The sequence below is a fragment of the Heptranchias perlo genome, chromosome 3 (genome assembly GCF_035084215.1).
Source record: "Heptranchias perlo isolate sHepPer1 chromosome 3, sHepPer1.hap1, whole genome shotgun sequence".
NCBI classification, from domain to species: Eukaryota; Metazoa; Chordata; class Chondrichthyes; order Hexanchiformes; family Hexanchidae; genus Heptranchias; species Heptranchias perlo.
In genome coordinates, this window is record NC_090327.1 from 38,502,291 (window position 1) to 38,521,742 (window position 19,452).

Consider the following 19,452-nt stretch of genomic DNA (forward strand, 5'->3'; position numbering starts at 1 on the left):
CTGAAGGAACAACTGCCAAAGGTGGGGTGAGGGGGAGGGGATGCACAAGAGGTATGGATAATCCGGCAGTTGGGGGGGGGCGGTGGTTTGTAAGCTTGGAGGCGGTTAGAGATATGGAGGGGCAAAACCGTGTTTTGATATAAACACGAGGGTGAGAATTTTAAATTTCAGGCATTGGGGCAGCAGCAGCCAATGTAGGTCAGAAAAGATAGGGGTGATAGGTGAGCAGGATACTGTGGGATAGGATATGGGCAACAGAGTTTTGGATGAGCTGATGTTTACAAGGGTGGAGACTGAGATCATAAATTTAGCTCGTGGTCGAAAAGGATGGTGAGATTGCAAACAGTCTCATTCAGTCTGAGGCAATGGCCGGGGAGGGGGATGGAAGTGGTGGCGAGGGTACAGAGTTTATGGCAGGGACCAATGGCATAAGTCTTCCTGATGTTTAACTGGAGGAATTGTGACTTATCCAAGACGGACAAGCAGCCTGTCAACACAAAGGCAGTGGAGGGGCTAAGAGAAGTGGTCGAGTGGCAGAGCTGGGTGTCATGAGCATACATGGAAGGTGACCCCATGCCTGCAGAGGATGTCACCAGGGGCAGCATAGATGAGGAAGAGGGTGGGGTCCAAGAACAGATCCACGGGGAATTATGTTGGTAATGGTGCGAGGGCAGGAAGAGCAGCCATTGCTGGGGATACACTGGCAACGATCGGATAGGTAAGAGTGAAACCAAGTGAGAGCAGTCCCACTGAGCTGGACAACGGAGGAAAATCTTTGGAGGACAATGGTGTGGAAAGGCTGCAGAGAGGACAAGGAGTGATAGTGCACCATATCATGATCACATTTTTTTTTTTATTCGTTCACGGGATGTGGGCGTCGCTGGCAAGGCCGGCATTTATTGCCCATCCCTAATTGCCCTAGAGAAGGTGGTGGTGAGCCACCTTCTTGAACCGCTGCAGTCCGTGTGGTGACGGTTCTCCCACAGTGCTGTTAGGAAGGGAGTTCCAGCATTTTGACCCAGCGACAATGAAGGAACGGCGATATATTTCCAAGTCGGGATGGTGTGTGACTTGGAGGGGAACGTGCAGGTGGTGTTGTTCCCATGCGCCTGCTGCCCTTGTCCTTCTAGGTGGTAGAGGTCGCGGGTTTGGGAGGTGCTGTCGAAGAAGCCTTGGCGAGTTGCTGCAGTGCATCCTGTGGATGGTACACACTGCAGCCACAGTGCGCCGGTGGTGAAGGGAGTGAATGTTTAGGGTGGTGGATGGGGTGCCAATCAAGCGGGCTGCTTTATCTTGGATGGTGTCGAGCTTCTTGAGTGTTGTTGGAGCTGCACTCATCCAGGCAAGTGGAGAGTATTCCATCACACTCCTGACTTGTGCCTTGTAGATGGTGGAAAGGCTTTGGGGAGTCAGGAGGTGAGTCACTCGCCGCAGAATACCCAGCCTCTGACCTGCTCTCGTAGCCACAGTATTTATATGGCTGGTCCAGTTAAGTTTCTGGTCAATGGTGACCCCCAGGAGGTTGATGGTGGGGGATTCGGCGATGGTAATGCCGTTGAATGTCAAGGGGAGGTGGTTAGACTCTCTCTTGTTGGAGATGGTCATTGCCTGGCACTTATCTGGCGCGAATGTTACTTGCCACTTATGAGCCCAAGCCTGGATGTTGTCCAGGTCTTGCTGCATGCAGGCTCGGACTGCTTCATTATCTGAGGGGCTGCGAATGGAACTGAACACTGTGCAGTCATCAGCGAACATCCCCATTTCTGACCTTATGATGGAGGGAAGGTCATTGATGAAGCAGCTGAAGATGGTTGGGCCAAGGACACTGCCCTGAGGAACTCCTGCAGCAATGCCCTGGGGCTGAGATGATTGGCCTCCAACAACCACTACCATCTTCCTTTGTGCTAGGTATGACTCCAGCCACTGGAGAGTTTTCCCCCTGATTCCCATTGACTTCAATTTTACTCTGGCTCCTTGGTGCCACACTCGGTCAAATGCTGCCTTGATGTCAAGGGCAGTCACTCTCACCTCACCTCTGGAATTCAGCTCTTTTGTCCATGTTTGGACCAAGGCTGTAATGAGGTCTGGAGCCGAGTGGTCCTGGCGGAACCCAAACTGAGCATCGGTGAGCAGGTTATTGGTGAGTAAGTGCCGCTTGATAGCACTGTCGACGACACCTTCCATCACTTTGCTGATGATTGAGAGTAGACTGATGGGGCGGTAATTGGCCGGATTGGATTTGTCCTGCTTTTTGTGGACAGGACATACCTGGGCAATTTTCCACATTGTCGGGTGGATGCCAGTGTTGTAGCTGTACTGGAACAGCTTGGCTAGAGGCGCAGCTAGTTCTGGAGCACAAGTCTTCAGCACTACAGCTGGGATGTTGTCGGGGCCCATAGCCTTTGCTGTATCCAGTGCACTCAGCCGTTTCTTGATATCACGTGGAGTGAATCGAATTGGCCGAAGACTGGCTTCCGTGATGGTGCGGATATCGGGAGGAGGCTGAGATGGATTATCCACTCGGCACTTCTGGCTGAAGATGGTTGCAAACGCTTCAGCCTTGTCTTTTGCACTCACGTGCTGGACTCCGCCATCATTGAGAATGGGGATGTTTGCAGAGCCTCCTCCTCCCGTTAGTTGTTTAATTGTCCACCACCATTCACGACTGGATGTGGCAGGACTGCAGAGCTTTGATCTGATCCGTTGGTTGTGGAATCGCTTAGCTCTGTCTATAGCATGTTGCTTCCGCTGTTTAGCATGCATGTAGTCCTGAGTTGTAGCTTCACCAGGTTGGCACCTCATTTTTAGGTACGCCTGGTGCTGCTCCTGGCATACTCTTCTACACTCCTCATTGAACCAGGGTTGATCCCCTGGCTTGTTGGTAATGGTAGAGTGAGGAATATGCCGGGCCATGAGGTTACAGATTGTGGTGGAATACAATTCTGCTGCTGCTGATGGCCCACAGCGCCTCATGGATGCCCAGTTTTGAGCTGCTAGATCTGTTCTGAATCTATCCCATTTAGCACGGTGGTGGTGCCACACAACACGTTGGATGGTGTCCTCAGTGCGAAGACGGGATTTCATCTCCACGAGGACTGTGCGGTGGTCATTCCTACCAATACTGTCATGGACAGATGCATTTGCGACAGGTAGATTGGTGAGGACGAGGTCAAGTAAGTTTTTCCCTCGTGTTGGTTCGCTCACCACCTGCCGCAGGCCCAGTCTCGCAGCTATGTCCTTAAGAACTCGGCCAGCTCGGTCAGTAGTGGTGCTACCGAGCCACTCTTGGTGATGGACATTGAAGTCCCCCACCCAGAGTACATTTTGTGCCCTTGCTGCCCTCAGTGCTTCCTCCAAGTGGTGTTCAACATGGAGGAGGACTGATTCATCAGCTGAGGGAGGACGGTAGGTGGTAATCAGCAGGAGGTTTCCTTGCCCATGTTTGACCTGATGCCATGAGATTTCATGGGGTCCAGAGTCAATGTTGAGGACTCCCAGGGCCACTCCCTCCTGACTGTATATCACTGTACCGCCACCTCTGGTGGGTCTGTCCTGTCGGTGGGACAGGACATACCCAGGGATGGTGATGGAAGAGTCTGGGACATTGGCTGAATGGTATGATTCTGTGAGTATGGCTATGTCAGGCTGTTGCTTGACTAGTCTGTGGGACAGCTCTCCCAATTTTGGCACAAGTCCCCAGATGTTAGTAAGGAGGACCTTGCAGGGTCGACTGGGCTTGGTGTTTTGCCGTTGTCGTGTCCGGTGCCGGGTGGTCCGTCCGGTTTTATTCTTATTATGACTTTTCGTAGCGAGATTTTACAACTGAGTGGCTTGCTAGGCCATTTCAGAGGGCAATTAAGAATCAACCACATTGCTGTGGGTCTGGAGTCACATATAGGCCAGACCGGGTAAGGGTGGCAGGCTTCCTTCCCTAAAGGACATTAGTGAACCAGATGGGTTTTTACGACAATCCGGTAGTTTCATGGCCATCATTACTGATACTAGTATTTTAATTCCAGATTTTTATTTAATTAATTGAATTTTAATTAATTAATTGAATTTAAATTCGCCAGCTGCCGTGGCGGGATTTGAACTCATGACTCTGGATTTTAGTCCAGGCCTCTGGATTACTAGCCCAGTAACATAATCTTATTTTAAAAAAATGATTATCCTGTATATGTATAGTCATGTATCTTTTTAAAGTTTTTTTCTTATTTGAGGTATAACTCAATTTTTCTGTTGCACTTAATTTAACATTCATCTGAACGACAACATCCCTCATAGTGCACTACTGTATCAGCCTAGATTAGAGACTCAAATCCACAATCTTCTAACTCCGAGGCTACCAACTGAATCAAGCTCACTCATAAGCATTTTTACTGGTTTTTTTAAATAGCTAAAGCTACTAGAAATCCAGCTTGTTGAACTGTCAAACAATCTAGGCAAATAATCTGTTGTGGGGAAAATGCTGGAGTCTATAATTAAGGATAGGGTGACTGAACACATCGAGAATTTTCAGTTAATCAGAGAGAGCCAGCATGGATTTGTGAAAGGTAGGTCATGCCTGACAAACCTGATTGAATTTTTTGAAGAGGCGACTAAAGTAGTGGACAGGGGAATGTCAATGGATGTTATTTATATGGACTTCCAGAAGGCATTTGATAAGGTCCCAGATAAGAGACTGGTAGCTAAGATAGAAGCCCATGGAATCGAGGGAAAAGTACTTGGTTAGGAAGTTGGCTGAGCGAAAGGCGACAGAGAGTAGGGATAATGGGTAGGTACTCACCTTGGCAGGATGTGACTAGTGGAGTCCCGCAGGGATCTGTCTTGGGGCCTCAATTATTCACAATATTTATTAACGACTTAGATGAAGGCATAGAAAGTCTCATATCTAAGTTTGCCGATGACACAAAGATTGGTGGCATTGTAAGCAGTGTAAATGAAGACATAAAATTACAAAGGGATATTGATAGTTTAGGTGAATGGGCAAAACTGTGGCAAATGGAATTCAATGTAGACAAACGTGAGGTCATCCACTTTGGATCAAAAAAGGATAGAACAGGGTACTTTCTAAATGGTAAAAAGTTTAAAAACAGTGGATGTCCAAAGGGACTTAGGGGTTCAGGTACATAGATCATTGAAGTGTCATGAACAGGTGCAGAAAATCATCAATAAGGCTAATGGAATGCTGGCCTTTATATCTAGAGGACTAGAGTACAAGGGGGCAAAAGATATGCTGCATCTATACAAAACCCTGGTTAGACCGCACCTGGAGTACTGTGAGCAGTTCTGGGCATCGCACCTTCGGAGGGACATATTGGCCTTGGAGGGAGTGCAGCGTAGGTTTACTAGAATGATACCCGGATTTCAAGGGTTAAGTTACGAGGAGAGATTACACAAATTGGGGTTGTATTCTCTAGAGTTTCGAAGATTATGGGGTTATCTGATCAAAGTTGATAAGATATTAAGGGGAACGGATAGGGTGGATAGAGGGAAACTATTTCCGCTGGTTGGGGATTCTCGGAGTAGGGGGCACAGTCTAAAAATTAGAGCCAGACCTTTCAGGAGCGATATTAGAAAACATTTCTACACACAAAGGGTGGTAGAAGTTTGGAACTCACTTCCGCAAACGGCAATTGATACTAGCTCAATTGCTAAATTTAAATCTGAGATAGATAGCTTTTTGGCAACCAAAGGTATTAAGGGATATGGGTCATAAGCGGGTATATGAAGTTAGATCACAGATCAGCCATGATTTTATCAAATGGCGGAGCAGGCACGAGGGACTGAATGGCCTACTCCTGTTCCTATGTCCCTATGTTCCTAAAATCCTGCTGGCTCTCCTGTTGCTCCATTCCAGTTCCCCTGTTGGCTTAGTGGTTAAAAACACAACGCAGTGTAATAATGAACCATACAGACAGAAGGTCCCAGCCAATATGCTTGATTTGTGCAGATTTCAGTTCAGGCGACAAATGCACTACAGTTTGCCTAGCTTACGGGTGTGACAAATCAGCCAGGGTTCCTGCTGGAAAGTGTGCATGTTTGGGGGTTGGTTGAGGAAAGGAACTGGTTTGGCTGTGAAGACCCCAGTCTCCTTTCCGGGTACTGTAGTTGAAGAGTGTGCTGATATTCTGCTCCTGTTGAGGTACCAGAGTATCACTGGCACCCATTTGCAACCCTGCAAATGTCAGTATGTTTTGGGAGAGAGGGGGAAGAGTTAGAATTTGCAATACTTTTGAGACCAGGAAGTGTTTTAAACGCTTTGTACAGTACAGTAAAGATGTGGTTAATTAAAGGGAAATCAAAATTAATATGGGATATATTTATTTTTGGCTGCAAGTTGAAATGGAGTATGTAATGCATTGCTTCAGGGTTGATGAAACATAGTTTCAATAATGCAAAAGGTGGAAGGCTGGTATATTTGAATGGGATTGGTCTATAGTTGGGTTGGAACATAAGGACACGAGTAGGCCGTTCAGCCCTTCGATCCTGCTTGTTGTCATTGTTTAATTTTTTCAGCAGCCTTGCTCCACCCTGCCTCTGGGGAATTGTGCGCCCTTCTCACAGCTCAGTGATGACTCAGCCTTCAATGCTCCCTTAATCTCTCAAACCATTTGCATAAGCCATATACAATACCCATTGGTAAACAATAATTTTTCAGATTCTTAACCTTTGAGGAATTGCCATTGCAACTCTCTACTCAACCGTTCTAAGGACGTAAGCATCTCAATATGTCAAATATTCGTTCCCAAGTGACTCCAACTTGCTCATTGCTCTGTGTTCAACATTCACAGATCAGGCTGAATACCTACTTCTATGTTATCAACTTTTTGTTTTACTTGTTCTTGAGATGTGGGTGATGCTGGCAAAGCTGCATTTATTGCCCATCCATAGTTGCCTTGAGAAGGTGTTGGGCTTTCTTCTTGAACCACTGCAGTCCTTCTGGTGATGTTACTTCCATGATGGTACTAGGTAGGGAATTTCCATATTTTGACCCAGCTCCAACACAACTGGGCTCCTTGGGGGCTACCAAACTCTCTAGGACTAACATTTTTTCCAGTGCCTCTATATCACCCATCATGTGAGGGGACTAAAATTGGGTGCAGTATTCTGAATGAAAACTGACCATGGCTTTGTTTAAAAAAAAACAAAATAACATTTCTTGTTTTGCATTTTATCATCCTGACAATCTTCGTACTCAATTCGCGTTTTGTAATAGCTGCTCAGCTCTGGTTGTGGACCTTCAATGATTTGTGCACTATGACCCTCTGGTCCTTCTCCTGCTCAGCAGCCTTGACGTAATCCTGCATAGTGTGTTTGATGTTGCCCGTACCCAAGTACATCAAGCCAAAATTATCCATATACCCATGTGGGTTGTTCCCCCATCACATCGAGATCTGCCTACAATCTATTTTTCTCATCTAAGGTCCTTACACCTGCATATATCTTTAAGAACATAAGAACATAAGAAATAGGAGCAGGAGTAGGCCAATCGGCCCCTCGAGCCTGCTCCGCCATTCAATAAGATCATGGCTGATCTGGTCCTAACCTCAAATCTAAAATCATGTCCAATTTCCTGCCCGCTCCCCGTAACCCCTAATTCCCTTTACTTCTAGGAAACTGTCTATTTCTGTTTTAAATTTATTTAATGATGTAGCTTCCACAGCTTCCTGGGGCAGCAAATTCCACAGACCTACCACCCTCTGAGTGAAGAAGTTTCTCCTCATCTCAGTTTTGAAAGAGCAGCCCCTTATTCTAAGATTATGCCCCCTCGTTCTAGTTTCACCCATCCTTGGGAACATCCTTACCGCATCCACCCGATCAAGCCCCTTCACAATCTTATATGTTTCAATAAGATCGCCTCTCATTCTTCTGAACTCCAATGAGTAGAGTCCCAATCTACTCAACCTCTCCTCATATGTCCGCCCCCTCATCCCCGGGATTAACCGAGTGAACCTTCTTTGTACTGCCTCGAGAGCAAGTATGTCTTTTCTTAAGTTTGTTAATGCAAAATAAAATCGAGATCAAGCTAATAGACCAAATGTAACAAGTAAAACACTATCCAAGGGATTTAAAAAGAAAGTGCAACTATTGAGTTTTGCGGGACATATCCTCTATATCCCAGTCAGGTATAACGATCAGCGAGGCAGGTAGTCTGGATGTCATCCTGTAGTATGCAGTTGTACTGCAGGGTGGTGGGATGTGGCTTTGTTACCCGTAAGACACTGAATTGGTGTGAGAGTGGAAACAGAATATTGAACAGCTGTAAGTTTAAAGTGCATGAAATTTAGGTGCCAAACCAAACCAGTGAACATTCATACCGAAATGATGTTTTTTGCAGGTTTGAGATGAAAAAAAAATGCAATTGCTGGGAGTGCATAGCACAGGCAGGTTAGCCAGCACCTGGTATTCCAAGTTGACATTTCTGCTCGACCCCTTCATTAACCTGCCTTTCTCTGGCTGACTGACCTTTTTTTTAATTCGCTCATGGGATGTAGGCGCCGCTGGCAAGGCCAGCATTTATTGCCCATCCCTAATTGCCCTTGAGAAGGTGGTGGTGAGCCGCCTTGTTGAACCGCTGCAGTTCGTGTGGTGAAGGTTCTCCCACAGTGCTGTTAGGTAGGGAGTTCCAGGATTTTGACCCAGCGACGATGAAGGAACAGCGTTATATTTCCATGTTGGGATGGTGTGTGACTTGGAGGGGATTGTGCAGGTGGTGTTGTTCCTATGTGCCTGCTGCCCTTGTCCTTCTAGAGGTCGCGGGTTTGGGAGGTGCTGTCGAAGAAGCCTTGGCGAGTTGCTGCAGTGCATCCTGTGGATGGTACACGTTGAGCCACGGTGCGCCGGTGGTGGAGAGAGTGAATGTTCAGGGTGGTGGATGGGGTGCCAATCAAGCGGGATGGTGTCAAACTTGTTGAGTGTTGTTGGAGCTGCACTCATCCAGGCAAGTGGAGAGTATTCCATCACACTCCTGACTTGTGCCTTGTAGATGGTGGAAAGGCTTTGGGGAGCGTGAAGGTGAGGTCCTCGCCGCAGAATACCCAGCCTCTGACCTACTCTTGTAGCCACAGTATTTATGTGGCTGGTCCAGTTAAGTTTCTGGTCAATGGTGACCCCCAGGATGTTGATGGTGGGGAATTTGGCGATGGTAATGCTGTTGAATGCCATGGGGAGGTGGTTAGACTCTCTCTTATTGGAGATGGTCATTACCTTGCACTTGTCTGGTGCGAATGTTACTTGCCACTTATGAGCCCAAGCCTGAATGTTGTCCAGGTCTTGCTGCATGCGGGCACGGACTGCTTCATTATCTGAGGGGTTACGAATGGAACTGAACACTGTGCAATCATCAGCGAACATCCCCCTTTCTGACCTTATGATGGAGGGAAGGTCATTGATGAAGCAGCTGAAGATGGTTTGGCCTAGGACACTGCCCTGAGGAACAGTGCCTTTTCTCGAAAGCATTATGATGCAACTTTTTCCTGCTGCAGTGAAAAAGTTGGGAGGCACTAACCCTAGCAGTGCATGGTAATCCAGCCTCCGTCGGAGATCACAGCATTGTCATAATGGAATAAGGCATGAACGTGCAGGTAATGAGCCTGAGGTGGTGGATTTAACCAGCCTACTTATTTTGGGGGGAATGGATATGATGGCCACCAACTGATGTAACTTGGCCACTGTGTATGGAAGCTTCTCGTATATACCATGCATGTGTATATCTGAACGTGCAGAGCAGAGGTGTTTGTCTATGAGGACACAGTAACTTCACCTCTGGTTCCGTTTAACAACATGAATAAAACATAGCTGTTGGATCGCTTAGCTGCATATATTAAAACTGATTAAAGAAGTATATTTTTCTTTCTTTAGATCAGTTTTTTTTTCTCTACAGCCCTACCCCCTTTTACGAACATACAAAAACGTTGGACAGGAAAAGACCAGCTGGTCCGTTTATCTTGTCCCATGCAGTTGTGATGCCTTATGCATTAGGTCAAGAGACTCCTTATCCCCTATGTGCCATATAGTCCTCCTGGGAGAGGCGAAAAACCAGCTCAAAAACCCAAGGTCAGTTAAGGGGGAAAAGATCTGGAAAATTCCTCCCCGATCCATCAAGGCAATCAAAACTAGTCCAGCAGACTACATTGACCGTGACCTGCCTAGCATCTAACCTATTTCTTCCCTTGCGTAAATTGAAATAATTTATCAGCATGCTCACCAATCTAGTCTTTTCAGTTTTTTTAGATCTCAATCAATTCGTCCCTAAGTCTGTGCTTCCCTAAAGTATATGGAACCAGTTCCTTAGGTCTATTTGGGTAGCTGAGGAGTTTTAAACAAGGAATCATTCTTGTGCCCCTCCTCTGAACCTTTTCCAAACCCCTCAGTATCACCTGCTATGATAGGGCCAAAACTGAGCATAGTATTCTAAATGAAATCTAACTAAAGTCTTGTACAAGGACAAAATGGTATGATTCGTTTTGTAATGGATAGTCCTATGAATGCAGCCCAGTACTCTATTTGCTTCAGCTATAGTTTCTCTGCCTTGTTCATGAACATTTAGAGAGTTATGAACTATGATACCAGGATCTTTTTCTTTCACTACAGACTTCAGTTCTGTTCCTTATAAGGTGCAAGTGTGCTTGGTGTTGGCCCTGCCCATATGCATAACACTGCACTTGTCTATGTTAAATACCATTTGCCAAACTTGGGGCCCATTCCACAATGACATCGAGACCTGCTTGAGTTGTTTAGTCTCCTCCACAATCCTAACACTCACGGAAATGTTCATATTATCCACAGACTTGTCCAAACCTCTCCATCTAGGTCATTAATATAGATGGTAAAGAGAAGAGGCCCTACAGTCTCCAAGCAGATCCAAAGCCATCGATAACAACTTTCTGCCAATAGGCAGGCAGCCAATTTTTAATCTACTGTAGCAGCTTCTCACTTTCTCCCCATTATTTTTTGTTATCCTGCAGACTATGGGCTACTTTGGTACCTCGCTGTTTTTCATATGAGCTTGTTAGTCAGTAGACTATTCAACTTTGGAAGGTTTCCCAGCAAAGCCCGATTATGCCATCAGTGCTGTGGAACTGTACCCCAGAAGGGTCTTCAGGAGAGATGGGGGGAAAAGAAATGGGAAGCAAATTTCGCTGAAAAAATAAAATTTTTAACTGATTTTTGACAATTGTTTTTCGGCAATGCTTTGAGAAATAGGGCATGGTGATAAATCATGAGCTCTGTGTGCTTTTATTTTACAGAAATTCACAAGACGTCATTCGGTGTGGAGCTGCTGTCTTTTGGTGGTACTCATTTTGGAGAAGGAGCAGTAATGGAGATGATGTCGCAGTCGGCACAGATGAGCACAGAGCCTCCCTTCAGCCTTCTCGGTAAGAAGCCTGCAGTCTCCAACTTTAGGGTCATAGGCCCAATTTTTTCGGTTGGGCGGGAAACAGAGAAAGTGTTTTCTACCGTTTCTTTCCCTGTGCCTCATACCTTTATATTCCTCAGTTAAGGATTAGCAAGAGATCGGGAATGGTTGTTAAGAAGTAGGTGATGGAGCGCCCCCCCCCCTCCAAAGCTCTCCTGTGGGGTATTGTGACCTAAAGGTTGGTTTTATTTGATATGTTCATGAGAGGAGGGGAGAAACTTTTAGACTTGTGTATTCTTGTTTATACAATATTTCTAAACCCCTTTTTGCACTAATTGCAAGTTAGTGCTGTTCAATAGAAAAAGATAGGCTTGTATTTATATAATGCCTAACAATGTCTTTGAGAAAGCATCTCAAAACACTTTGCATATTATGTACTATTAAAAGTGCAATGGCCATATGTAAACAAATGTGGCAGCTATTTGCACAGCAACAACTACTTTAATGTAGAAAAATGTCCCAGTGCGCTTCACAGGAGCATAATCAGACAAAACTGACATCGAGCCAAAGAAGGAAATATTAGGACGTGTGAATAAAAGCTTGGTCAAAGAGGTAGGTTTTAAAGGAGGTTAGAGAACTGGAGAGGCGGAGAATTTTAGAGACAGAATTCTGGAGTTTAGGGTCCAGATGGCTGAAGGCATGGCTGACTATGGTGGGGCGAAGAGAGTGGAGGGTGCACAAGATACCAGAGTCGGAGGAATGCAGTGTTATTGGAGCATTGTAGGGCTGGAGGAGGTTACAGAGATAGGGAGGGATGAGGCCATGGAGGGATGTGAACACAAGGATGGCAATTTTAAAATTGAAGCTTAGTGAACCGGGTACCAATGTAGGTCAACGAGCGCAAAGGTGATGGGTGAGTGGGACTTGGTGTGGGTTAGGATACAGACATCAGAGTTTTGGATCAGTTATAGTTTATGGAGGTAGAGGATGCAAAGCTAGTCAGGAGAGCATTGAAATAGTCGAGTCAGGTGGTAACAAAAGTATGGATGAGGGTTTCAGCAGCAGATGGGCTGAGGCAGGGGCATAGCCGGGTGATGTTACAGAGGTGGAAGTAGGCGGCCTTTGTGATGGAGAGGATATGGGGTCAGAAGCTCAGCTCAGGGTCAAATAGGATGCTGAGGTGGTGAAATTTCGGCTCATCCAGGACTGGATGTCGGACAAGTAGTCTGATAGCAAAGAGGCAGTGGAGGGATAGAGAGAGGTGATGGTGAGGTACAGCTGGATGTCGTCAGCTTACATGTGGAACCTGACGTCATGTCTTTGGGTGATGTCGCTGAGGAGAAACATATAGATGAGGAAGAGGAGAGAGCCACGGATGGATCTTTGGGCGATTCCAGAGGTAATAATGTGGGGCAGGAAGGGAAGCCATTGCAGGAGATTCTCTAACTGTGATTGGATAGGTAAGAGTGGAACCAGGCAAGGGCAGTCCCACTCAGCTGGTCAATGGAGGAGAGCCGTTGGAGGGGGATGGTATAGTCAAAGGCTGCAGAGAGGTCAAGAAGGATGAGGAGCGATAGTGCACCATGGTCACAGTCACAAAGTTTGTCATTTGTGACTTTGGTTAGGGCTGTTTTGGTGTTGGGGCAGGGTCAGAAACCTGATTAGAGAGGTTCACATATGGAGTTGCAGGAAAGCTGGATACGGATTTGGGAGGTGACAACATGTTCAAGGATCTTGGAGAGGAAAAGGAAGTTGGCGATGGGGTAGTAATTTGCCAGAACAGTGGGGTCAAGAGTATGTGTTTAGAGGAGATAGGTGATGATGGCAGATTTGAAAGGGAGAGAGACAGTACCTGAGGAGAAGGAACTGTTTATAATATCAGCTAGCTTGGGGGCCGGGAAGGGAAGTTGGGTGGTCAGAAGTTTAGTGGGAATAGGGTCGAGAGATGAACCCAGAGAGGGCACGAGGGGAGATAGGAGAGAATCTAGAGAAGGATGCGAGTTCAGGGCTAGGTCAGTTGGGAACCATAGGGGAAGTTTGGCTTGGTGGGTAAGGGGAAGGGAAGGATGCGGTAGAGGCATCTGAATGGATGGTCTCAATCATAGTGACAAAGAAGTCCATGAGCGAAGATTGGATAGGCTGGGATTGTTTCCTTTGGAACAGAGGCGGCTGAGGGGTGATTTAATTAAGGTGTATAAAATTATGAGGGGCCTAGATAGAGTGAATAGGAAGGACCTATTTCCCTTAGCAGAGAGGTCAATAACCAGGGGGCATAGATTTAAAGTAATTGGTAGAAGAATTAGAGGAGGGCTGAGGAAAAATGTTTTCACCCAGAGGGTGGTAGCGGTCTGGAACTCACTTCCTGAAAGGGTGGTAGGGGCAGAAACCCTCAACTCATTTAAAAAGTACTTGGATATGCACTTGAAGTGCCATAACCTACAAGGCTATGGACCAAGTGCTGGAAAGTCGGATTAGGCTGGGTAGCTCTTTTTCGACTAGCACGGACACGATGGGCCAAATGGCCTCCTTCTGTGCCGTAAATTTTTCTGTGTTTCTATGACCTCCTTGTTGGAGGTGAGGGTGTAGTAGGAAGAAGAGAGGGGTTTAAGTAAACTGTTGGTAGTGGAGAAGAGAAGCTGGGGGTTATTTTTGCATTCCAGAATGATCCTGTAGTAGTGAGCAGTTTTGGCAGTAGAGAGCAGGGCCCGATAGTGTTTGATGTGGTCCAGCTAGAACTGGCGATAAATGGCTAAACCAGTTGTGCACCATATATGTTCAAGTCTGCAACCGTTAGACATAAGGGAGTGAAGAGGGGGGCCGTACCAGGGTGAATGACCAGGGCAGGAGAGAGTAAATGTTTTACTGGGGACAAGGGCATCAAAGGCAGAGGTGAGGGTGTAATTGAGCAGATCGATAGTTACAGAAGTTTGTGGCGAACGGAGGATCCGAGGCTGGACGAGTGGGAGTTTGAAAATGCCATTGTAAGTGACTTGAGGGAGTTTTTTCCAGAGGCAAATGCAGAAGAAAGTGGAGTTGGAAAGGGTTGTGAATGGTGAGGGATTCAAGGAAGTGATCGGAGATGGCCTTGTCTTTGATTCAGATGATTGGAATATGCCACGTGAGATGGTAAGGTCGAGGTGTTGCCTTGAGTATGGGTTGGAGATCCCACAAACAGCAATGAAATGAACAACTACTTAATCTATATTTCTTTCTGGTGGAATTAGTGGAGAGGAGTGCTGGCCAGGATAGTGGGGGAACTCCCTGCACCTCTTCGAATATTGACTCCTATATGGAATTGGTGAGACCAGTGCTGGAGAATGGTGTGCAGTTTTAATCACATGGGCCAGGATTTTGACCCGGAGCCAGAAAGGGGGCGGGGTTTGAATTGTGAACGGGAAACCCGGAAGTATGGGTTTCTCGGGCGTCCTTACGATTTTGACGTAAGGACGTTTTAATTTTTTTTTTGTCGGTTTGCTGTCTAACTGGCTGGCCTGATTGACAGGCCGGCCTCAGTCGGATGAGAGCAGAGCAAGGAAGAGGACGTGAAGAGGTAAGTCTTCAGGTAAGTCTTAGATTGTATGGATGGGATGAGGTGTGTGGGGTAGTCAGTCATTGGGGCGGGGGGAGGTCAGTCATGGGGGGAGGGATCGGGGGTCAGTCACCAAGAGGGGGGTCGGGACCGGGGGTCATCGCAGTTGTCCGCGATGGATAGGGGGTATGCGCAATTATTGTTGGGGAGATCGGGTGTGGGAGGCCTTCAAAGAAAGAAGCAAATTCATTTTGTGTGTCTTCATTTCTCTCTTAAAGTCACAAAGCACTTCATGTATAATGAATTATTTGACGTGCAGTCAATGTTACGTAGGTAAACACTCTTTCTCCTCTCTTTCCCCCCCCCCCCCCCCCCCCAGGGAACCTGCCACCCCTACCCACTGTGCCTACATGCAGTGTGGACTAAAGCCACTCGGTTGTACAAACAATTGCTATGTAACTAGGGATGGGCAATAAATGTGCCCTTGCTACTGTCACCCACATCTCCTTCTCCTTGGGGATTGGTTAGAATTGTCTCTGGGTCGATACCCTGCCAACTGGCCCTTGAAGTTAGATGTGTCCATTCCTGCCTGATGTTCCAGCATGGCTTGGCCATGACTTGTTTTTGGCTGACCTCCTGTTTAGGTTGGGGCGTATCTCTAGCTCCAGTAGAGTCTTTCTAGTCAGGTCCGTGAATCGGAGTTCAATGTACATTTCTGAGTTTGGTTGAATTGGTAGCACTTTTATCTCTGGCTCAGAAGGTTGCTGTTTGGAGGCCCGCTCCTGGACTGGAGCGCATAATCTAGGCTAACCCTTAAATAAGGTATAGAGGGAATGCTGCATTGTCAAAGATGCTGTCCTTTTGATAAGCCATTGAACTGTTCAGGCAGATGTTTCCACTTGTGGGGGAGTCCAAAACTAGGGGCCATAAATATAAGATAGTCACTAATAAATCCAATAAGGAATCCAGGAGAAACTTCTAAAAACAGAAAGGCAGATTATTATCTGAATGGTGATAGATTGGGAAAAGGGGATGTGCCACGAGACCTGGGTGTCCTTGTTCACCAGTACGCTGAAAGCGAGCATTCAGGTGCAGCAAGCAGTTAGGAAGGCAAATGGTATGTTGGCCCTCATTGCAAGAGGATTTGAGTACAGGAGCAGGGATGTCTTACTGCAGTTATACAGGGCCTTGGTGAGATCACATCTGGAGTATTGTGTGCAGTTTTGGTCTCCTTATCTGAGGAAGTATGTCCTTGCCATGGAGGGAGTGCAACGAAGGTTTACCAGACTGATTCCTGGGATGGCAGGACTGAAGTATGAGGAGAGATTGGGTCGACTAGGCGTATATTCACTAGTGTTTAGAAGAATGAGAGGTGATCTCATCGAAACATATAAAATTCTAACAGGACTAGACAGACTCGATGCAGGGAGGATGTTCCCGATGGATGGGGAATCCGGAACCAGAGATCACAGTCTCAGGATATGGGGTATGCCATTTAGAACCGAGATGAGGAGAAATTTCTTCACTCAGAGGGTGGTGAACCTGTGGAATTCTCTACCACAGAAGGCAGTGGAGGCCAAGTCATTAGATGTATTCAGAAGGAGATGGATATATTTCTTAATGCTAAAGGGATCAAGGGATGTGGGGAAAAAGCGGGAACAGGGTACTGAGTTAGACGATCAGCCATGATCATTTTGAATGGTGGAGCAGGCCCGAAGGGCCGAATGGCCTACTCTTGCTTCTATTTTCTATGTTTACTCAGAGTGGTTAGAATGTGGAATTTGCTGCCACATGAAGTAGGCGAAATAGCATAGATGCATTTAAGGGGAATCTAGATAAGTGCATGAGGGAGAAAGGAACAGTAGGATATATTGACAAGGTGAGATAAAGTAAGGTGGGAGGAGGCTCATGTGGAGCATAAACACAGGCTGGGCCGAATGGCCTGTTTCTGTGATGTACATTCTATGTTAAGATCCTATATAAAGGTCCTATGGCATTATTCGAAGAAGAGCAGAGGATTCTGGCGTCCTGGTCAACATTTCCTCCCTCGACAACCACTACTAGAAATCCAATTAGCTGGTCATTCATCTCATTGCAGCTTGTTGCTGCCACAGAATGGTTGCAAGTTTGCCTACATATACGCTTTGAGATGCTTCAGTGGCATACAAATGCTAGAATGAATTATTTATTTTCAGTTGTAATTCCATGGCGTACGGTTCTACTTTGTTTTCGTTGTATTTGGTTTTCTTCTTGATTTTTTTTCACCGTCCCCATATGAGGAGGTGCCTGGCCCCCTCTCAACACACGTGCCAGCTGTGGCTCAGTGGTAGCACGCTCGCCTCTAAGTCAGAAGGTCATGTGTTCAAGCTTCACTCCAGACATTTGAGCACCTAATCGAGGCTGGCACTCCAGTGCGGTACTGAGGGAGTACTACACTATCTGAGGTGCTGTCTTTTGGATGAGATGTTAAACTGAGGCCTCATCACGTCTCCCAGGTGAGCGTAAAAGATCCTATGGTGCTATTAGAAGAAGCACTGGGGAGTTCTGTTGGTGTCCTTACCTACATTTATCCCACAACTAACATCACTAAAACAGGTGTCTGTGGGAGCTTGCTGTGCACATATTGGTTGCCACATTTCCCTACATTACAACAGTGACTATACTTCAAAAATAATGAATTGGCTGTTAAGCACTTTTGGATGTCTTGAGGTCATGAAAGGTGCTTTATAAATGCAAGTTCTCTCTCTCTCTCTCTATCTCTCTTGCTTCCTCCATCATGGTTGAGCTATAGATCTCAGTGGAATATAGAAGTCAAGCCATGTGTCCATTTTTTTTAATGGAGAAAACCATGGCATCAAGCTAGATAGTTTAAAAAAGCTTCCATTTGCACAGACTCTCAAACATCCAAAAAGGCTTAACACAGAATGAATTACATTGTGTAGTTACAATTTGCATACAGCAAGGAACCATCAACAACAGTGAAATGAGTGACCAACTTAATCTGATTTTTTTTTGGTGGTGGTGGTTGAGGGAGGAGTGTTCGCCAGGATCTCAGGAGAGCTTGCTCCTCTTCAGGTTAATGCCAGGGGATCTTTAATATCGACCTGAACCATTGAAACAGACAAATGGGTAACGCCTAATCTAAGGACAGCACTTCTGACAACATGGCACTCCCTCAGTACTCCACTGAAGTCACAGCCTAGATTGATGTCAACTCATAACCATCGGCCTCGGAGGAGAGTAGGCTTCCAAATGAACCATGCTGACGCTTGTAGTAATTCTTGCTGTTTCCTGCAGGCACTATAGAAGGATCTGGTGCTGAGGAGCTGTTGAACTTTGAACCTATGCTACCTCCTGTGCACGGAATGAAGGGTGCAACAACGTCTTGCCCAGCACTGCAGCACCTCAACTCTCCGGCCGAAGTCACAGGTAGGCAGTGTCACAGGAGTGCAAACTATCTTGCACTGCCTTGATTTTAAGTCTTAGTTTTTTGCATCAAACCCCAAATTATTCTCCAATTACAAAAATCTGCTTTCCCCAGTAGCTCTATTAAGGAGGTTTCAGGGATAACATTCCACACACCTGAAAATTGGACAATAAGGCTTTAGAATACCGTATTTTAAATGAAGCAGAGTGACCCTGTTGTAGTGATGCACAAGTCATTAAAGATAGCAGTGCAATCGGACATAAGGCCACAAAGGTAAACCAAATCTTTGGTTTTATATCTCGAGGCACGACATACAAAAGCAAGAAAGTAATGTTGAACTTTACTTAGGCCACAGTTGGAGTATTGAGTTTTGGGCACCCCATTATAAAGAAAGAACTAAAAAGATAACTTGTATTTATACAGCATCTTTCACGATGTCCCAAAGCGCTTTCCAGCCAATGAAGTACTTTTAAAGCATAGTCACTGTTGTAATGTAGGAAACGCGGCAGCCAATTTGCGTAGAGCAAGGTCCCACAAACAGCAATGTGATAATGACCAGATAATCTGTTTTAGTGGTGTTGGTTGAGAGATTAAATATTGGCCAGGACACCGGAAGAACTCCCCTGCTCTTCCTCGAATAGTTCACCCAAGAGGGCAGATGAGGCCTCGTTTAACGTCTCATCTGAAAACGACACCTCTGACTGTGCAGCACTCCCTCAGTACTGTACTGGAGCGTCAGCCTGGATTATGTGCTCAAACCTCTGGAGTGGAACTTAACCCACAATCTTATGACTCAGCAGCGAGAGTGAGCAGCACTGAGCCACAGCTGACACGGCTGTCAGCCAGGAAGGATATGAAAGTGCACATTGACTGGGATGTTACCAGTCATGAGGGGTTACAGTTATGAGGAGAGGGTTGAGAAGCTAGAGTATGACGGTTAAGGATGACCTGATAAAGGTCTTCAACATTGTAAAGGGTTATGATAAGATAGTGGTATAGATTGTTTCCACTGATCAGTGAGACAATAGTGAGAGAACATAATTTTAAGCTAATCACAAAGAATTAAAGGGGAATTTAGAAAAAAATACTTTATACAGACATTGGTTAAAATATGTAATTATCTGCCACAAATAG

The 19,452-nt window shown here is 46.1% G+C and overlaps 1 protein-coding gene across 9 annotated transcripts in view; it reads left to right on the forward strand.

Annotated features, from left to right (window-relative positions):
• LOC137312378 (microtubule-associated protein 4-like) overlaps positions 1 to 19,452 on the forward strand; it is a 365,287-nt gene that overhangs the window by 200,937 nt on the left and 144,898 nt on the right. For all 9 annotated transcript variants that reach the window (XM_067978952.1, XM_067978971.1, XM_067978985.1 and 6 more), the window contains exons 4-5: positions 11,253 to 11,381; positions 18,189 to 18,320. In XM_067978952.1, coding sequence (XP_067835053.1) covers positions 11,253 to 11,381; positions 18,189 to 18,320 — 261 coding nt within the window. The remainder of the gene's footprint in view (positions 1 to 11,252; positions 11,382 to 18,188; positions 18,321 to 19,452) is intronic.